Below are 21,259 nucleotides of genomic sequence, written 5' to 3'. Positions count from 1 at the left end.
AATGTAATGTGCATGCTTGGGATGTGTAACATGTATGTACCAGTTCATTTCACTTTTCAAAGCATGGAAGTGCTATTATTCCAGATGCTTTCTTGAGCCTTTCAGGACTAATAAAATTTAAGGACAGTAGGATTATAAGATAATACTAGAATTCAAGAGGCATTTTTTTAACTCCAAAATTTATTTACCCTATAAGCTTTTCATTCTCCCTTATCTTTTTTATAATTGAAGTATAGTTGACATGTAATGTTAGTTTCAGATGTACAACATAGTCATCCCACAAGTCTGTGGTTATGTTGTGCTCACCACAAGTGTAGTCCCATCTGTCAACACACACTATTACATACCAGTGACTATATTTCCTATGCTGTCTGTACTTTTCATCTCTTATTCATTCCATAACTGGAAGTCTGTATCTCTCACTCCCCTTCACCCATTTTGCCATCTCTCCATCACCCTTTTCCCCTTACTATCTTTTTGTCATATTTTTAACTTGCCAGGAGATATCATATAAAAATAGTATGTTTAAAAAAAAAAAAAAATAGTATGTTTGATGTGATTTCTTGATTCTTATGACACAGAATTCTAAGAGTTATGTGTTTTTTAGGGTGCTTTTAAGACCATGGACCTGAATCGTGTCATCAGCCTCCTTGAAAAGACTGATAAAGTAAGCTTTGAAAGAAAATTTCTCTGTTATATCACTTATAAACTGTGATTTCCCTGAAAGGTAACATGTATTCCCCCAAAATAAGTCTTGTTTCTTTCTTTTTGTTGAAAACATTTCAAATAGTAAGTGCCTTATATTCAAAGGCTGTTTAAATAAGTTAGTAGGAATGTATTTAACCTGGTAGGGAGGCTGGAGGAGGAGATTAGATTTGGTTTTGTATAATGGACATATCAATGGTGGATATAAACAGAAGGAATCATAAGAATAAAGGAAGACTCTTCTAGCCTTTACAAACTGCTTGTTTCCAAGTAGGATGTGGGGAGTAACGGTAGAAAAAGCATATCATTATGTACTAAATTCCTCTGATATGAAATCTGTGTGTGTGTATATATGTATATATACACTCATACATTATTGATAAATGATCTATTTTGAGAGGAATCTTACACAGAATGGAATAGAGATGAAATTATTTCCAATAAGATTCAAACTGGAGAGTTTAGGCATTGAGGGAAAGGATAACAAATGTATTTCATGCATACCACACTGTCCTGATGTTACTCAAGAATCAACTTTGAGTGCCTAAAAATCAGCACAAAGTATAAAATTACTACAGGATGAAGATTGCATACTTTTAATATGTGGAAAATGGGTTGATCATGTTAGAGCCAATCAAAACAAAACAATGCCTAGTGATTAGTAGGCACAAACATTTAGTCATTGGTTTAATATTTTTTAGTCTCTACATTTTAACATAGAGAAAAAGCACAATAAAAATAATGTATGTCTTGCTGGCTGTGTTTGCCATGCAAATTATGTTTAATTTTGAATATATTTGCATTTTAGAAAAAGAAAAGAAAAAGAAAATTACTAGTTGAAAACTCAACTCCTACTACTTGTTAAATAAAGGTAGACTTAAAAAAAAAAAGGTATAAAAAAAATTGCCACAGCTTCTTACAAAGGATTTAAGAATTTTAAAAGGACAGAGTAATTCAGTTATAAAAACAAACACATCACTGTATTGAATTTTGTTTTGTTTTAATTGGCTGAAGATGTTTGTGCCATTTACTGGGTGTAATTTAAAAGTTAAAAATACAATTTCTGCAACCAAATTGCCAAATTTGATTCTTAACATTGCCCCTTATTAGCTGGGTATCTTTGGACAATGTAGTGTTTCAGCTTGAGTTTCTTGTTTTGGAAAAGAGAGATAGTAAAGGTACCTTCCAAGTAAGGTTGTTTTAAAAATTAATTAAATATCATGTATCTATAGTGCGTATATGGTACAGGGCATAGAAAAATGCTCAGCAAATTCACGTATTTTTAATATTATTTCTGGAAACAAATGCTGCTTTTATATTAACTTAGTTTTGATTCTCAATTTACCAATCAAATGTAAATGGTACATTTATTTTTACCTTCACTGTTTATTTTCTAATGCTTACAAAATAATATAGTAATTTAAAAATTACTTGATAATTTTAATGTCTACTTTCTACATTAAAATTTTTTTTAAAATCTCAATGGATTTAATAGCACAAAAGAACTAAAATAGATAACTCGTTTTAGGATGATTTAGAAGAAAAACAACTTAAATCTGTCAAGAAACTGGTGCAGTGTTATCAGAATGGATTTGTATCCTTTACATATATATGTATGTATGTTTCATTTACCCTGAAATGGGAGAATTTTTATTAGAAAATGTATTAGTTCCCTCTTGCTGCTGTAATAAATGACCACAAACTTAGTGCCACAAAACAGCTTAAAGCTTTTGTCTTGTAATCCAAGAAGTCAAAAGTCCAAAATCAGCCTCAATGGGCTAAAGTCAAGATTTTGACTGTGCTAGTGCCTTCTGAAGGCTCTTGAGGTGAATTCCCATTGTTGCTTTTCCCAGTTTCTAAGGTGGCCAGCATTCCTTGGCTCATGGCCCCTTCCTCAAAGTAGCATCTATTTCACCTCTGCTTCTATGGTCATACCTCTGATCCTCTCCTACCTTTCTCTTTCCTATGTAGGAAGGATCCCTGTGATTACTGTGGGCCTATCTGGATATCTGGGATAACTTTCCCATCTCAAGATTGTTAATTTAATCACATCTGAAAAGTCTCTTTGCCATGTAAAGTAACATATTCACAAGTTCTGGAAGTTAGGATGTGGACATCTTTGGGCAGGCCATTGTTCTGTCTATCACAGAAAATATCTAATATTTTGTGTTTTTCAAAGAATTATATTTTTCATTTTTCAGAGAATATAAAATTGAAGAAACAGCAATTAACTCTGTGCAGATAATGGAAATTTTTGTAGACTTAGACAGTGGATATAGTTAGGGAGGCCAAGTCAAAGTCTTGTTTCTACCACTTTACTTGATTTATTTATACTATTGATAAACTTCTTAACTTCTCCACCCTTATAAAATGGGAATAACAGTACCTTATGTGGTTGTTAGGAAGACTAGATGAGATAATACATGTTAAGTGCTTGATAACCTACAACATACTATATAAATATGTTATCCCCACTGTATATACCACCCTGATCAGAATATATGGAAACCAGTGCAATTCAAAACCATCTGTGCTTAAGAACCAGTTTATTGTTGGGGTGTCGTTGTTGTTGTTATAATAATCTTTGGATATATTAGCTATTACAGAAGCCAATACAGTTGTCACAGGAAACTCTCACTTTCTGTAGTCATATTACCACAGACTGGTAACACTGGATTCGAGAACTGGCAATGGTTCATAGAGCACCCCTTCAGTAGTATTGATCTCTATGGTTTCCAAAAGTTGTCCAGCCTTGTCTAAGGAAGATTCGTCTCTAATAATAGCTTGTTTCAGTGTTTCAAACATATTGAGGCTCCCATTTAGGGAAAGGGGCCTAAAAATTTTATTTTAATTCTTTTCTAGCCTTATTTTAGCCTTCTTTTATATGGATTTGTTGAGTCCATCAGTTACCTAACAGCGTGTGGATATCAAGCATTATTTCCTGGTAGCCAAAAAAGTCTACTAGCAAGTGATTTCTTTCCCTATATTAACCTGATACCTCAACACTTCCATCTATTCTTCTTCAGGTTAGAAAGTTGGTGGCAGGGATCCCTGGGTGGTGCAGCGGTTTAGCACCTGCCTTTGGCTCAGGGCGCGATCCTGGAGACCGGGGAATCCCACGTCGGGCTCCTGGTGCATGGAGCCTGCTTCTCCCTCTGCCTATGTCTCTGCCTCTCTCTCTCTCTCTCTCTCTCTCTGTGTGTGTGTGACTATCGTAAATGAATAAAAATTATAAAAAAAAAAAGAAAATTGGTGGCAAATAGCTCTATTTTTAGGCTCCATACTGGAGCTCGAACTCACAACCCTGAGATAGATACCTGAGCTGAGATCAAGAGTCAGACTTGATTAACCAACTGTGCCACCTTGGTGCCCCCAAATGGATCTATTTCTGAAGGCCTTTAGTAGACTGGCTTTACTGATGATAAAACATAAAGCAAATAAGTTAGAGAAGTATCTTGGAGATTTGTACTCTAATATAATCAGCTTTCCCATCTTTTCCTAAGAAGCTCCTAGAAAGAGACTAGAAGGGATAGGATTCAACCAAAGAAGTATGTCACAATTATCATGTTTCCTTGGCTATAAAAGAAAATCTGTGAAATTTGCCTATGTACCAGTTGGGTTTTTTTTAAACAGATAAAAAGTGCTGTTACTACAAGATTTAGAGAAGATAATTTTTGCTTTTATACTAGTTTTAAATGAAAATAAATCTCAGGTTATACCTTAAAAACAAGAAAATCCATCTGAATAACGTTAATAAAATAAAGTAAGGTAGGTTTGGGTTGTTTATTCTGGAGCAGTGTATGTTTTGTGTGTGAGTGGGGGAAAGACAAAGGATAAAAGTGAACCATTAACTTTTCTTACCGTGTTATTACCTTACTGTCAGTAGTAAGGTATTGAACTCCTGAACCCATGGTATAGTGGTTGGTAATCAAATTCTAAAGACAGGGTGAGAAGAGAAAACAATATTTGAATAAAAGTTTACTAAGACAAAAATTAAATAATGTTCCTAAAAAATATGATTCTAAGTTTTCTTATTTAGTCTTCAAAATTAGTATAATTAAAGCAGTGTCAACCACATTTAACAGATGGAATTCTATAGACTTTCTTGACAGAACTGCTATAAAGAATATGCTAATGAAATAGTAATTTTAATTTTATTTCTTAACTAAAAATATTAAAGCCCCTAAGGGATTTAGCCCAAATATTTAAAATTTTGAATCTATGTGCAGAAAAAATTGAAAACCAGCCCCATTTTATAGAATCTGCATTTAACATCCTAAAATTATGTAGGTAAGTTGCTTTTCTTTATTTTATATTAGCACACAGTATTTTATTATGTTTTATTTTGTATTGTTATGTGGTATGGTAAAGTGATACTCAGAAAACGTCACTTGATCACTTGATTTTAATTGATATTTCAAAGGTAGTCAATTTTATTGTACTCCAAGATTGCTAACCACAAGATATTAAACTGTAAATATGTTAAAATGTTTTGTCAAAATAAGTTGCTATCAAGTGAACAACAAATGTGAGATGAAGCAAGAAATTGTGATTTTTTTTTTTTAGAGAGAATTTTATTTTATTTTTTTTAGAGAGAATTTTTTTTAAAATTTATGAACAGGGCAGCCCCGGTGGCGCAGCAGTTTAGCGCCGCCTGCAGCCCGGGATGTGATCCTGGAGACCCGGGATCGAGTCCCACGTCAGGCTTTCTGCATGGAGCCTGCTTCTCCCTCTGCCTGTGTCTCTGCCTCTCTCTCACTCTCTCTGTATGAATAAATAAATCTAAAAAAAAAAAATTATGAATACTGCTAAATAATTTGTCTAGTTTTTTTCTCTCTGTAGAAAATTTGACTCCAAGATATATTAAGTTCTAAGTCATCTATGTCACCAATTATTTTTTGGTATATATTTTTTAAATGTGAATGAGGGGTCAGCATTATAAATATACCTATACTCCATACTATTGTTTCTCCAACCATTTGGGGGGACTGGGGATATATTCACAGCTTGTTTGTTGCCAAGTAGTAGCTAATCAAGATATACATTAAAATATCCATCTTTAGTTTTCAATGTAATATAGAGAGGAGATTTCTTAAAGTAGGAATAAACTTTTCCATTAATTTAACCTTCTAAATCTTTCTACTAATTTAGCTTTTTAAATAGCATGTTTCTTTTAGTATACAAATAATATTAGTAGAACTATGTATACATGGTAGTTTTAATTCTTTTAGAGTTAGTAGTAGTAACATTTAAAGATTTTATAATTATATACACTTAACTTTTTAGGTATCTGAATAAATAGTCAAAAATAATTTATTGAATGCCTTTGCTATGCCTTACTTTTTAATACAGACCATGAAAAATAAATTATAGCTCTGGTGCTTTCAAGAAACTTTTATGTAGTAATTAGAAATTATTATTACATTGATGCGAGATTATATTGTTATCATTTCAAATTTCTCAAGTCCTAGAATACCAGGCCTATAAGCATTACTTTCAGTAATGCCAGTAATGAGCTCCACCAAGAACTGATTCTCTGTTAAAGCTGTGATTGAATGTTTCCTCACATAAAATGACAGACTTTTTTTTCTTTTTTAAAGATTTTATTTATTTATTCATTCATGAAAGAGAGAGAGAGAGAGGCAGAGACACAGGCAGAGGGAGAAGCAGGCTCCTGGGACTCGATCCTGGGTATCCAGGATCAGGCCCTAGGCTGAAGGCGGCACTAAACCGCTGAGCCACCTGGGCTGCCCAAATGACAGACTTCATTTGAATTGCACTCTTCACTTTTGAATTGCACTCTTCACTTTCCCTCATATTTCATGATTATTCATTTTATTTCATTTTTTTCTCCTTTCCTAATTTCTTCTTTCATCCTGCATTTCTCTATACCTCACCTCATTTGATTCCCTTCTTAAGACATTTTCGGGAGATAAAAACATTGAAAATAAATAATAAAACATAGCCTTTCTGTTTTGTCTTCTATGTAGTATGTTTTCTCACTACATCAGAAGTATAATTCATATTATTTTCATGACCTTTTGTGGGGGGATCTCTTCTAGTGCTTTATCTTTTAGGTTGTTTCCTTTAATAGAAAAGGAAAAAGTTTGAGGATGAGAAATAATTTTGGAGTTTTTCACTTTAGAGATCCAACAATGAGGTGGATACCAAATAATAAGTTATTGGTTCCAAATGAAAAATTCTAACAAACACTGAAGAGTGAACCTCTCTGGGGATGCCTGGGTGGCTCAGTGGTTGAGCGTCTGCCTTTGGCTGAGGGCGTCATCCTGGGGTCTGGGGATAAGTCCCACATTGGGCTCCCCGCAGGGATCCTGCTTCTCCCTCTGTCTGTGTCTCTGCCTCTCTGTCTGTGTCTTTATTTATTCTCATGAATAAATAAATCTTTTTAAAAAATTTAACCTCTCTGGCATTTATAAAATTGTCCTTTTCTTAGCTTGCCCTTGAAGTATCTTTACATTTTTCTTGAAAAATATGAATTAAAAGTCCTACAAAGAAGATATACTTTTATGTAGCACAAGAGGTTCAAATTTTGAACCCATTGAATACCAAAATAGTCCATATTTTGTATTTAAGAAATAACTTTTATCTCCCCTTTGACATTCAGTCTAATAACCTAGGTTTGAAACCTGTCTTTTATGATTTTTAAATACATTATTTTCAAATAATTTTGAATATAGTAGCTGTGGAATATAATTCAAATATAATTAATATTTATTATTACATTTTTTATTTATATGGTGTTGCAAGATGGTTTTCTTAACCCTTGCCTTTTATGTCCATCTCTCTTCATTTTTATAAGCCTAATCTACCTTCTTTTTGGTCAGTTAGTTAGAAACACAAAAATTTTTTGATAGTTGCCAATTTTCCCAGAGCTACACAATAGGCTATTATCCTCATTTTATTCTTTAGAAAGGAAATTTTCCCCAAGTTTGCAAATGATGGTTCATTTAAGGACTTCATTAAACATAACTCATGTATTCTTCATTCCTATTGAAGCTTGCCATTTTTGAAAAAGAAGGTATCAGATGAAATAACATATGCTGAAGACGCTGCTAATTCAATTGCGCTTCTGGGTGAGTTAAGATTTCTTTAAGATAGAGGAGAGGGGTATAGTATATGACAGGCCCTACTGACAAGAAAGAAATATCTCAGTCACTAAATTTTAGAGTACTCCAAATGTAGGTTCTTTTCTTGTTTCTGGTTGGGAATTAATCATAGTGTGCTTATGATAATTGTTGCATCATTTTTCACTCACGTGTTTTATTATACTAAAATTCTGTGTTCCTAAATTGAAGGACTGGCAAATGCTGATTTGTCTTGATGTTATTTCATTTGTTGAAATATTTAACTTTTTGGTAAATCAGAAGTATATGTACCTCTCGAAAATCACAAAAATGTTTTCAACATTAAACTAATAATTGCTAGAATCTAATTAATTGCTAGTCATCGAGATCCAAATTGTTCATTAAATAATTTAAAATTTTAAATAAAATCATGAAATGGTGAGATAGTAATCCTTTTGTATCTAAGTAAGTTTCATAGTCTTTGAAGGTAGATATTCTGGGAGAAACTATTATGGCCTATGATGGAAAAGATGTCAAGAAAATTATATAAACATGAGGTGTTTGATGAGATGACTGCAAGGAGCAAACAGGCTAGAAACTAACCGGAAACTTTAATTCAGTGAATGTCATTGGTGGAAATTTACAATGGGAAGCCAACCCAAAAGAGGACATGATAATATTAATGGATAAAAGATGTAGGTTTGGTTAATAACTAAAAAACGCCTCTGTTGCCCTTACTATTCTAAAATTTTGCCTTTAAGAGTGTTGGCAGGCATTTGTGTGATAAATATATGGCTCTTACTGTCAGTCTGCTCTTTGCTGAGTAACTGCTTGCTTGTCTTGAAGGAAGTATGAACTCTTAGCTTAAAATGAGCTCCTTTCACTGATTATTGGCTGCATGTACTACTGTTCTGACCCTTATTAATTACTGGAAACATGAGTTTAAAATAATTATATAGAGTATAAAGGGTTGAACAAAAGCTGTTCATTTTTACTAATAACTTCCAGTTTCTACTATGTAGTAGTAAATCATATTACTTTTTCTTTTAAGTGATAGTTATTTCTGATTCAAGAATAGGATTTTGGAAATGTATGAGGGAAAAAGTTGGTATTCTGTCCTGAGGTTATAAAACATAAAACTGTGAAAAATGATCTAAACTTACAAGAACTAAAAGGGTAGAGAAGCAGATGAGAAATCATAGAATTTCCCGTAAACTTGAACGTTTCCTTAGTTTTGTTGGAAAATTTTAGTTGTTCCTGTTGACTAAACTTTTCCAGAACAGTGATTTTTCAACATCAAAGGAAGTATTCAAAAAAATTAAGGGAATCATCTTGAAACTCTCTTTTTGTTTTCCCCTTCTTTTTTAGTGGTGCTTTTTGCACATAGATTCTCCTAAAACAAGGGTGTAGTTTTCCTATGTGCATACTCCTTCTCTCCATTTTTGTACTCACTCACTGACCACTCTCAGAGGTGAAAATTATGCAAGTCCTAATGCAAAACACGAGTGTGTCAGGAACACCTTGTTCTCTCTTTCCCTCACAGAATCCACCCAGATCTAGTTCAGCCCTGAAGCTGCATGCAGAGGATATGAATCATTTCCAGAATCTCACAGATCATTTTCAGATTCTCTTAGGGATTATAACTTATAGTTTATCAGAGCAAAAGCAATTCAGTTTGAAGTATAGGCTGAAGCCAATTCAGAAATAATTTAGATATGCCTGAAAAGGAACTTCCCTATCCTTCATTTCTACCAAGATAGCTTGAGTATAAACCTATTATATGTAGGGCAAAGACTGCCTAGAAACTCGGTCTTCCAGTCTGTCAGCAAATTGAAAAACAGCTCGCTTGGAACTTCTCTAAGCAAAGGATGCATTAATAGAGGCAACAAATTACTGATTCTCTAGTTAAGGAGAAAAATGCTAACCCACATCTTGCCAAAATAATAATAGTAACTTACTATATGCCAGATACTATTCTCATCTTTTTCTCATATTAACTCCTTTAATCCCTACAGCAATCTTTAAAGTAGAAACTACTGTTATACATTTTATAGATGACAAACGTAAGACACAAGTTTACATAGGTAGTAAGTGACAGAACCAGTATTTAATCTTAAGCAGTCTGGTTCCAGCATTTATGTTATTCACCATTCTTTTCTTCCTGGGAAGGAGAGAGTTAAATGAGGGGCCAAATATTATAAGGATAGATCCAAGATATTTCAGATTTGCATGTGTGTATGTGTATGCATGTATAAAATTATAGGGTCCAGTTTGAATTTCTAGTGAGGATATTTTTAATTGTATTACCAACACATTTAAATTTGCAAATAAACTTATGATAGTGTTATTAAATAGTATTATTTCTCCTTTTGGCAGGTGAATTAATGAAAATACCGAATTCTGAATTGAGGATACAAATTTGTAAATGTATTGTTGACTTTTATCATGCAGAACCACCAAAGAAGCATATTACAGGTGAAGTTTTCTTTTTTTCTTTTTTTTTTTTTAAAGATTTTATCTATTTATTCATGAGAGACACACAGAGAGAGGCAGAGAGACACAGGCAGAGGGAGAAGCAGGCTCCATGCAGGGAGCCCCATGTGGGATTTGATCCCAGGACCCCAGGATCACACCCTGGGCTGAAGGCAGGTGCTCAACCACTGAGCCATCCAGGCGTCCCACAGGTGAAGTTTTCAATGGTCTTTTAGTAATAACTTATGTCTGTAAAACAATATTTTTTTCTCATTCTCTTTGAACTTGGAAAGGCATTGTGGGATTGATGCAGGCTGGCTAGGCCCAAAGACCCAGAGGTATTCCCACAGGACCAGCCAAAAGGGTCCTTGGTTCCATACAGGATAGGAATCAAACATGAGCCAAGTGGAAGTGAGAGCAGAGTTTATTGAAGATGTAAAGAGAGTGTAGATATGGACAGAGCCTCTGGAAAACTCAGAAAAGAAGAGCAAGTCTTGTCTTTGCTTGAGGCCTGTGGTTTTTATTGAGGATTGTGGTCAGATGCACATGTCTTCTCAGGCATCCAGGAACAGTGAGTCTTGTCTTTGCTTGGGGCCTGTGGTTTTTATTGAGGAGTGTGGTCAGATGCACATGTCTTCACAAGCATCCAGAAACAGTAAGTATCTCCAGGGGTCTTGATGAGTCAGTGTTCTTGGAAAACATTATGATGACCCTACCCAGTTTACTCTTTAAATATTTTCTATTCTGGGCAGCCCGAGTGGCTCAGTGGTTTAGTGCCGCCTTCAGCCCAGGGCGTGATCCTGGAGACCTGGGATCAATTCCCACGTCAGGCTCTCTGCATGAAGCCTGCTTCTCCCTCTGCCTGTGTCTCTGCCTTTCTCTGTCTCTCTCCGTGTCTCTCATGAATAAATAAATAAAATCTTTTAAAAAATAAAATAAAAATAAATATTGTCTATTCTGCTGGAAGGCTCCAAAGAAATAATTAAATGCTTGACCTTTATAAGGAAGACATACATATTATATTACATATATTGTTATTTGCATGATTTTTTATTCTAAACTAAATATTTATGACACAATTTTATTTTTTTAATTTTTTTAAAGCATTTCAATTCTTTTTTTTTTTAAGATTTTTTATTTATTCATGAGATGCACACAGAGAGAGAGAGAGAGAGAGAGGCAGAGGGAGAAGCAGGCTCCATGCAGGGAGCCAGATGTGGGACTCGATCCCGGGTCTCCAGGATCACACCCCGGGCTGAAGGCGGTGCTAAACCGCTGAGTCACCGGAGCTGCCCTATGACACAATTTTAAAAGTCATACCCAAATTAGTTTAATTTTTATTATTATTAATTTTATTCAATACTATTAATATTATTATTTTTCTAACCTTTTTATGATTATTCCTAACATCTTTTCCATCCAATTATTTTTTTTAATTTTATTTATTTATGATAGTCACACAGAGAGAGAGAGAGAGAGAGAGAGAGGCAGAGACATAGGCAGAGGGAGAAGCAGGCTCCATGCACCAGGAGCCCGACGTGGGATTCGATCCCGGGTCTCCAGGATCGCGCCCTGGGCCAAAGGCAGGCACCAAACTGCTGCGCCACCCAGGGATCCCCATCCAATTACTTTTTTTTATTTAGTTTGCCAACATGTAGTATAACACCCAGTGCTCATCCCATTAAGTGCCCTCCTTAGTGCCTGTCACCTAATCACCCCATCCCCCCACTCACCTCCCTTTTTACAACTCTTTGTTTGTTTCCCAGAGTTATGAGTCTCTCATGGTTTGTCTTTCTAATTTTTCCCCAGTTTCTCTCCTTTCCATGACAGTCCCTTTCACTATTTCTTATATTCCACATATGAGTGAAACTATATGATGATTATCTTTCTCTGATTGAATTATTTCACTCAACATAATACCCTCCAGTTCCATCCATGTCGAAGCAAATGGTGGGTATTCAGCTCTTCTGATGGCTGAGTAATATTCCATTGTATGTATATACCACATCTTCTTTATCCATTCATCTGTTGAAGGACATCATGGCTCCTTCCACCGTTTGGCTACTGTGTTCCACCCAATTAGATGTTAAATATCTAATGCTAATAATATTCTCAAAGCTTAGCAAGAAAGTTTTGCATGTTACTCCTTGGGATCTTAATATATCATGATAAAATGAGTCACACTAAAATGGATGGTATCATAATAAAGGGCACTTGTGCGTGGATGATATGTTATTTAGGACATAGTTCCTACCTTCATGGTTTCTGTTATTTATATCAATCTTGGAAGAGCGAGAAGACATATATATTGAAGTTATTATGTTTCTTAAGAGAGGTGTAAATAAGACTGTAGTAGAAAGGAAGGATTACTTATGACTCAGGGAAAATGGAAAGACATCTGAAGTACAGAGTAAGGGGATTATTAAATGTCAGATTTGAATTATTGTTGAGATAGACAGGTAGAAGTATTTGTAGATAGTAGACATTGAATACTAAAAACAGACCACATATACAGGTTTGGAATTCATACAATTAGAGATTAAAGTTGAAGCTATTAGAATGGTTTACCAGAAGATAAAGCATATAAACAACAAGGAACCAAAAATGGCAGCAGGGATAGTACCTATACTGACATGTGGGGAAAAAAACGATCCACGAAATTGGCAGTGAAGGGAATTTCAAAGAGGAGAGAGAAAACCTAAAGACTGCCATATTTTGTGTGCCATTGAATGAAATGTTTGTTGAAGGAAGAAGTGGTCTAAGTGTCAAATACTGTAGAGGCTTCTGTCATTGAGGAATGAAAATGTCAAATTAATATGGTATCTGAAAAGTTATAGTGAGCCTTTGGCAGATGTATTGCCGTGAAGTGATCAGGGCAGATACAGGATTATCAGAGGACAGTCAGAGCTCAACTGGTAGGAAGATCAAAGAAAGACATCTGGGTTTTGCTCTTTTTAATTTGTTTTAGGATAAGGGAAAGTGAAGTTTATAGACAGATGAACAAGAAGCTAGTAATTAAAAAATGGGAGGGTAAAGTCCTAAAGCATGAACGGAATGGAATTAGGAAAACAGGTCAACCTTAGCAAGATACAGGCACTCTTCTTTAAGATAGAAAGGGAGACAAATTATGTCTGAGATAAGGCAGAGGAGTTAAAGTGCAGAGAAGTGAGGCTGACCTTCATTTAACCAGGTTCCGAAAATTAGGAACTATAGGCAATGTTCTTTCTGTAACACAGTAGGTTTTTAATGATAGGCATGGCTGGACATCTGGAACCACAGCTGAAAAGTTCTCTGTGGAACAACAGTAAGAGACATAGCCCTGAACACAGGAATCAAGTCCATGAGCCTTAATATTACTATATGCTTCCATAGAAATATAAACTTAATAGAAAAAGATGTAGGGATTATAAAAGTACATTTTGGTGCATCCATATGATAGACTAGTATGGAAATAAAAATCATGATTTGGAAAAATACAGAATGGGGAAAATCTTAAAAAATGTTTAGTGACTGCAATAGAATATAAAAGTCTGCATACAGTATATTGTTAAAATTATATGCATACATTAAAAATATTAGCAAGAAATATACCAAAATGTTAATGCTGTTATCTCTTGATGGCTTAATTGCAGGTTTAATGGTTTAATTGATGGTTTAATTTCCTCATCATACTTTGTTTTCTTCTCCATACTCTTTAAATTCCTAAAGTGAGTAAGTAGGGCATACCATAGAGAACCCATCCATCCAGGAACGAACATGGCCTTGTCTAGTGCCAGAGATGAGATTCAGAAAGAACACAAATAGGCAGACCTCTCAGAACCATGGCAAAGTTAAAGAATCTATTTGGTTTCAAAAGTCAAAGAGTCTGGAAGTTAGATAATTGATATCACAAAGAGAGAATATAGCTGGATCTCAGGTGGACAAGTACCCTCTGATGTTTATTTCATCTTCCTCATTTCATGTAATCAGACAGGCACCTGTGTAATTATATCAAAAGAGGCAGTGTTTCTCATAGGGGCTAAGACAGAAGGAAATTCTTTTAAGATGTCACCAAGGGCAGCCCCAGTGGCTCAGCAGTTTAGGGCCACCTTCAGCCTAGGGCATGATCCTGGAATCCCGGGCTGAGTCCCGTGTCGGGCTCCCTGCATGGAACCTGCTTCTCCCTCTGCCTGTGTCTCTGCCTCTCTCTTTCTGTTTTTCATGAATAAATAAGTAAAATCTTTAAAAAAATATATGTGTCACCAAGAATCATACTTCCCCAAAATACCATTATATACTAGCATTATTCAAAATAGCATTATATTTTCACTTATTTCATTGTTCTATTACATCATCATTGTTCCTGGAAATCACTGAAGTAATGTATTTTTTTTTTATTGGTGTTCAATTTACTAACATACAGAATAATACCCAGTGCCCGTCACCCATTCACTCCCACCCCCCGCCCTCCTCCCCTTCTACCACCCCTAGTTCGTTTCCCAGAGTTAGCAGTCTTTACGTTCTGTCTCCCTTTCTGATATTTCCCACACATTTCTTCTCCCTTCCCTTATTTTCCCTTTCACTATTATTTATATTCCCCAAATGAGAGATGGAGTACTTCCAAATTCGTTCTATGAAGCCAGCATCACCTTAATTCCAAAGCCAGACAAAGACCCCGCCAAAAAGGAGAATTACAGACCAATATCCCTGATGAACACGGATGCAAAAATTCTCAACAAGATACTGGCCAATAGGATCCAACAGTACATTAAGAAAATTATTCACCATGACCAAGTAGGATTTATCCCTGGGACACAAGGCTGGTTCAACACCCGTAAAACAATCAATGTGATTCATCATATCAGCAAGAGAAAAACCAAGAACCATATGATCCTCTCATTGGATGCAGAGAAAGCATTTGACAAAATACAGCATCCATTCCTGATTAAAACTCTTCAGAGTGTAGGGATAGAGGGAACATTCCTCGACATCTTAAAAGCCATCTATGAAAAGCCCACAGCAAATATCATTCTCAATGGGGAAGCACTGGGAGCCTTTCCCCTAAGATCAGGAACAAGACAGGGATGTCCACTCTCACCACTGCTGTTCAACATAGTACTGGAAGTCCTAGCCTCAGCAATCAGACAACAAAAAGACATTAAAGGCATTCAAATTGGCAAAGAAGAAGTCAAACTCTCTCTCTTCGCCGATGACATGATACTCTACATAGAAAACCCAAAAGTCTCCACCCCAAGATTGCTAGAACTCATACAGCAATTCGGTAGCGTGGCAGGATACAAAATCAATGCCCAGAAGTCAGTGGCATTTCTATACACTAACAATGAAGTAATGTATTGACATAGTGAAAACATTTAGTATTTGTAATCATGCCATTTTCCTTTATGAGAAAGCATTTCTACTGACAAATATTTTGTTCCTTTTTGGAATATAAGATATGTACCCCAGATCTGTGGTCCTATTTCAGATTTTACACCAGGGATCAGCAAACTATGGTCTCAGGGTAAAATTGCTCACTGTAAATAAAGGTATATCAGAACACAGCGACACCCATTTATTTTTGTATTCCTTATGCTTGTTTTTGTGCTATGGTAAGAGAGTTGAGTAGTCGACACAGAAGCCTTATAACCTGCAAAACCTGATATAGTCATTACCTGTCCTTTTATAGAAAAATTTTGCCTTTCCCTGTGCTATACCATTTTAAAATGCCATACACTTTTTTAAAAGTTGTTATTGCTGTTTAATAATAAATTACTCATTCCTTTGTCTGAACACAGATGATTACTATGTGAGATAACTGTACATATTTATTAACTAATTGTTATTAGGTTACCAGCAAGCAAGTTCATCATACAAGATTAAGATGGCTGAGGTTGGAGGATTGGCAAAAACAATGGTCCAGTCGTTGGGCTTACTTGAAAATCAACTTGTTGAGAAACTTTGGGTACTTAAAGCTCTGCAACATCTCTCAACTTCTGGTTTGTATATCATTAAATTTAAATACTTCATTCTCAACTATTTTTGTTTCCACCCAACAGTCAAGACTATACAACATAAATAACTTTTAAATTTATTTTCAGAAGTTAATTGCACGTTAATGATGAAAGCACAAGCAGCCAGTGGAATCTGTGCTCACCTCAATGACCCAGATCCCTCTGGACAGCTTCTGTTTCGTTCATCAGAGATACTTTGGAATTTATTGGAAAAATCTTCAAAAGAAGAAATCATACAACAGCTTAGTAATTTGGAATGTTTGCTGTAAGTAAGTGGTTAGATGGGAATGTCTTTTAACCTTAAAATGATAGCCAGTAACATAACTAACATCTTTGTTTGAATTTGTGTTCAATTAGGCTTTTGAATCATGTAATGACTATATTTCAGGACATAATTTTTATGCTGCAGTATAAATGCATCTGTGCAATAGCAAGCCATCTTTTTTCTACTTGGAAAGCTTTTAAAGTAGCTTGTTAACAAAACTAAATTATGTATTTGAATAAGTATAAAATAAATTAGACATTTAAAAGAACTATTTCATTTTTCCATTCAATAAACCTATTTTTAAGTATTTAATCTCTTCCAGATATTGCAATAAGCATTCCAATAAAATATAAGCAAGCCTTTAGGTTACTTATTCATTTTTCATCAAATAATTATTGTCTACTCCATGCCAACTTTAGAACTAGGCCTTAGAAATACAAATGAAACAATGCAGACATGGTCTCTGCTTTCATGGAATTTGCATTATGTTAGGAGATGGACAAGTAAACAGGCTGTGAAAGACTATCACAGGTGCTACATGTTCTCTAGAAGAGTGATTCAGCACACAAAACCCAACTGATTTAAACCATATAGGACACTTATGGGCTTATATAACTACAAAGTCAAGGATAAAACTGGTTTCATGTGCAGTTGTATTCAAGGTACAGCAAATAACAGGATGTGAGTCTTCATTATCCCTGTCAGTCTTCTACTATGTTGGCTTTATTCTCAAGCTCCACATGGTAATACCTCAGAAGTTTAGGTTCAAATCATCACAATCCCAAATCAAGCTGAAGAGAAGACTTGCTCTTCTGAAAGGTCAAGGAAAATTCTTCGAATTGAGTCCGTGTTGGTCCTGAGTGGTCTGAGTTGGCCATATGCCATTCCAGAATGAATTACCAGTGACGGAGAAATGCTCTGGCTAAAAGGAAGCTAAAAGCGTCTCCACAACACCAAATGCAGGGAAAAAATAAATGCGTAAATAAAAATAAGGGTACTGTTATCATAAGAAGGGCAAGTGAGGGGCACCTTGCTGGCTCAGTTGGTAGAGTATGTGACTTTTGATCTCGGGGTTGTGAGTTCAAGCCCCCCCCCCCCACTGGATGTAGAGATTACTTAAATAAAATATTTAAAAAGAAGAAGGGCAAGTGAGTGCTAGGAGGCAAAGCAACAAATGCCCATTTTACAGGGAATCTGACCCAGACTTGGAGAGTTAATATGTATGTCCTAATGAACCCTAATTTGGTATGTGAATGATAAATATGAACTGGCAACACAGAAGAGTTTTGCATTCAGAGAGCATTCTAGACAGGGGAACAGAAGTGAAAACAGAACTTAGAAAAAAAACTGTTAGAAATTTGATATATTAACAGCAGAAAATAGAATAGTGAGAGATGAAGCTAACAATGTTAGCAGGGACCGTAACATGAAAAGCTTGATAAGCCTTGGTAAGAAAGTAGGACTTTTTAATCCTAAGAACAAAAAAAAGCTTTTAAGTAATTAAAAATGGAAAATGACATGAATGAACTTTATTTTAGAGCAGTCACTATGCCCCCCATGTATAGATTTGGATTGATGGATTCTTATCTGATGCAGATTTGAATCCTATGTAGAGGCAGATTTGGAAATGCAGTAAAGATTAGAAATACTTGAAATGAATAGTATAATATAAAAAAGGGAGATTTTGTTGATAGACATTTAAGTAGCATTTGCATGGAAATATGATTTTAAAGATCTGATTTTACTTTCTAGGGCTTTGAAGGAAGTATTTAAAAATCTGTTTATGAGAGGTTTTAGTCATTATGATCGTCAGCTTAGAAATGACATACTAGTAATCACAACAATCATAGCTCAAAATCCTGGAGCACCAATGATTGTAAGTATGAGTCAAATTGAATTAATTTTAATTGTGGGAATAGTTGGTATGGGGGAAGGAGCCCTAAACTATGTTGTAATATTTCTGAACTTCATTGTGATACCAAGTTATGGTGTAATGTCTCTATGTTACCAGTAGTTCTGGCAGTTCTTTGCAACCTTTTGGAAACTTGAGATTCTAATCATTGTTTATGATTTACCTACATATTTACCATTTATGATGCATTTCTTTCCTTCCTGACGATACGAGTTTATACCTGGCATTTCTCTTTCACCTAAAGAATTTCCTTTTTTTTTTTTTTTTTTTTTTTAGACTTTCCTTTACTATTTCTTATGGTGCAGATATACTGGCAGCAAATTGTCTTAGTTTCTTTCATCTGAAAATATCTTTAAAGCAGATTAATTATTGACATCTGTGTTCACAGAATGCAGAATTCTGAGTTGAATTAAAAGTTGATCTTTTAGCATTTTGATCTTTTAGCATCGTTCCAATGTCTTCTTGCCTACAGTGTTTCTGATAAGAAGTATTTGTTATTTCAAGTTGTTTCCCCATGGACAAAGTATCACTTTTCTTTCTGACTGGTTTTCAAGATTCTCACTCTACTTTTGATTTTCAGCAGTTTACTATGATGTGGCAAGATGTGATTTTTCTTTGTATTTATCCTGCTTGAGGTTCATTCATAGAGCTTCCTGAGTATGTAAATTGATAAATTTAGAGACTTTTTGGTCATTATTCTTCAAGTATTTTTTCAGCCCCATTCTTTCTCTCTCTCCTCTTCTGTAATTCAGATTACATGTATGCTTGTCGTGAGGCTCCGTTCACTTTTTTCAATCATTTTTCTCTCTATTCTCCAGGTTGATCATTTGTATTGGTTTATGTATCCAAATTCATTGACTTTTTTTCCCCGTCATCTTCATTCTGTTCTTAATCTCATCCAGTGCATTTTTATTTCAGATATTGTCATTTTTAGTTTTTGAATTTTTGTTTCCTTTTTATAACATTCCTATTTCTCTGCTGAAAGTTCCTGTCTTTCTGTTTATTATGAACATATTTACTGTGGGTTTTGGTGTACTCTGAAAAGTACATATTCTTTTGTATTAATAGCATTTTGTGTGGCTACTCATCCCTGTGGTGAATGGCAGGTCAAATCCCAGTTCATTTCTTTTAGCCTTACCCGGGATGCTGGAGAGTCCCCTGCCCTGGCATAATTCAGGCACTAGTCAGAGACTTGGAAGTTTATACACAGAAGTTGAAGTTCCCCTTCTGTGGCTCTCTCCTTTCTGGGATTTCTCCCTTCACTTTCCAGTAGCAATAGTTGCCCAGAGATTACCTCTGCCCTCTGAGTGTTCAAACTACTAAGATAACAGCTTTACCCTGAGTTGTAGCATTCACACAAAGTGCGGACTAGGACCTGGCCTCAGTCTAAAAGCCATTTTTAAAAAAGGGAAACTCAGTCAGTGCCATCTCCTTCAAAGTTCTGACTCCTTTCTAGTATCTGCTTTGTTTGAGTCATAAAAACAGTTGTTTTTATATTTTGCTCAGAGTTTATAATTGTTACTTGCAGGCAGGTTTCTTATAGGAGCTACTCAGTCATCCCAGAAGCTCAGCCTCCCCATATTTTATAATGTAAAAATCACTGAATGATTGACATCTCCGAGGAGAGATCTTTGGCTATGATATTCACATATCAGCCAAAAAACTTTCTAAGTTGTATTTAAAGGAAATTTGTGAATGAAGGCCTCAACCCCATATCAGTGGTCATCAAATCATCCCAACAAAGAACAATCATAGAATTTATAATGTGTAAATAGGGCAACAATCCTATCTAGCTTTCTAGTTAAGGCTGCAATGTGTGGGTAGACCTGTATGTTTCTCTGGAAGCCCCTGATTAGTTAATAAATTTTCATTAGCATCCTTGCAAACATTCAGGTGAATTTTAGTAGTCAAATAACATCTTCACATTTAAAGAAACCATATGGATTCTAAAGCATAGGAATGTAACACTGTAAGCTCAAAAGCCTAGGCATTTGCCCCTATAAATTCAAATAGGATATTTCTGTCAAGAATGAGTTCCCTCATGTTGAAATGTTTGCAATTCTGGTTATTCTTCAGGGCTTTTCGTGTTAAGTAGGAACTGTTACCTCTTGACTAAAACTTTCACATTAATGAGAGTGGTTGGGGTCAAGTGAGAAGCAAGAGTGTTTAAGAAGAAAAGCTGTCAAAAATAACTGTATCTTTCTCCCTTATTTTGCCACTTAAAGGAACGGATAATGAATTACATAAGTAATCTGTAGTCTTAATACATTTTGGGTTCTTACCAAATTTTAAACAGCATCTTATAAAATATTCATAAGATAATGTAAAAATATTTCTTAGAACCAACAGAAGTTTATATTAAATAAATAACAAGTTTATCTGGCTATATGTTTCTTGCTTTCATCCCTTTCTATTATTAGTACTTTATGAATTCAAATGAATAACAAGGAGAATCTGAAAAAGATAGGTAAATATTAGGTATATATAGGCATCTGTAATTTCTATCTAATTAAATCATCTTTCTGTGTATTTATATTAGGAATGTGGCTTTACGAGGGATTTGATTCTATTTGCAACCTTCAATGAAGGTAAAAACCATAAAACTTTCAACCTATGATTATCTTGATGAGTTTTATACATTATTTTAGCATTTATTTTCTTTTTTTCCCCCCTCACAGTTAAAAGTCAAAATCCTTTGGTAAAAGGTCTTAAGTTTTCTAATTCCTATGAAGATTTTGAGTTGAAGAAATTGCTTTTCAATATAATTGTGATCTTATGTAAAGATCTACCTACTATACAGGTAAAAAAATAACCAAAATAAAAGCTAAAG

General features: G+C 34.9%; 1 protein-coding gene across 8 annotated transcripts in view; it reads left to right on the top strand.

Moving 5' to 3' along the window:
- Window positions 1-21,259, top strand: part of CFAP69 (cilia and flagella associated protein 69) — a 56,352-nt gene that overhangs the window by 10,472 nt on the left and 24,621 nt on the right. For 5 of the 8 annotated variants that reach the window (XR_012011065.1, XR_012011066.1, XM_072784260.1 and 2 more), the window contains exons 2-11: window positions 608-667; window positions 2,234-2,299; window positions 4,886-4,995; window positions 7,723-7,799; window positions 10,167-10,265; window positions 16,088-16,237; window positions 16,340-16,517; window positions 18,270-18,393; window positions 20,969-21,017; window positions 21,108-21,229. Coding sequence is in view for 6 of the 8 variants with exons in the window: in XM_072784260.1 (XP_072640361.1) it covers window positions 608-667; window positions 2,234-2,299; window positions 4,886-4,995; window positions 7,723-7,799; window positions 10,167-10,265; window positions 16,088-16,237; window positions 16,340-16,517; window positions 18,270-18,393; window positions 20,969-21,017; window positions 21,108-21,229 (1,035 nt within the window). In the remaining 2 variants the exon portion in view is untranslated. Of the gene's footprint in view, window positions 1-607; window positions 668-2,233; window positions 2,323-4,885; window positions 4,996-7,722; window positions 7,800-10,166; window positions 10,266-16,087; window positions 16,238-16,339; window positions 16,518-18,269; window positions 18,394-20,968; window positions 21,018-21,107; window positions 21,230-21,259 lie in introns of those variants that run through there. The other 3 variants (XM_072784258.1, XM_072784262.1, XM_072784261.1) reach the window with 3 other exon arrangements.

The sequence above is a fragment of the Canis lupus genome, chromosome 18 (assembly GCF_048164855.1).
Source record: "Canis lupus baileyi chromosome 18, mCanLup2.hap1, whole genome shotgun sequence".
NCBI lineage: Eukaryota > Metazoa > Chordata > Mammalia > Carnivora > Canidae > Canis > Canis lupus.
The sequence above is the reverse complement of the archived record's forward strand: the minus strand, read 5'-3'. Positions and strand labels throughout refer to the sequence as shown.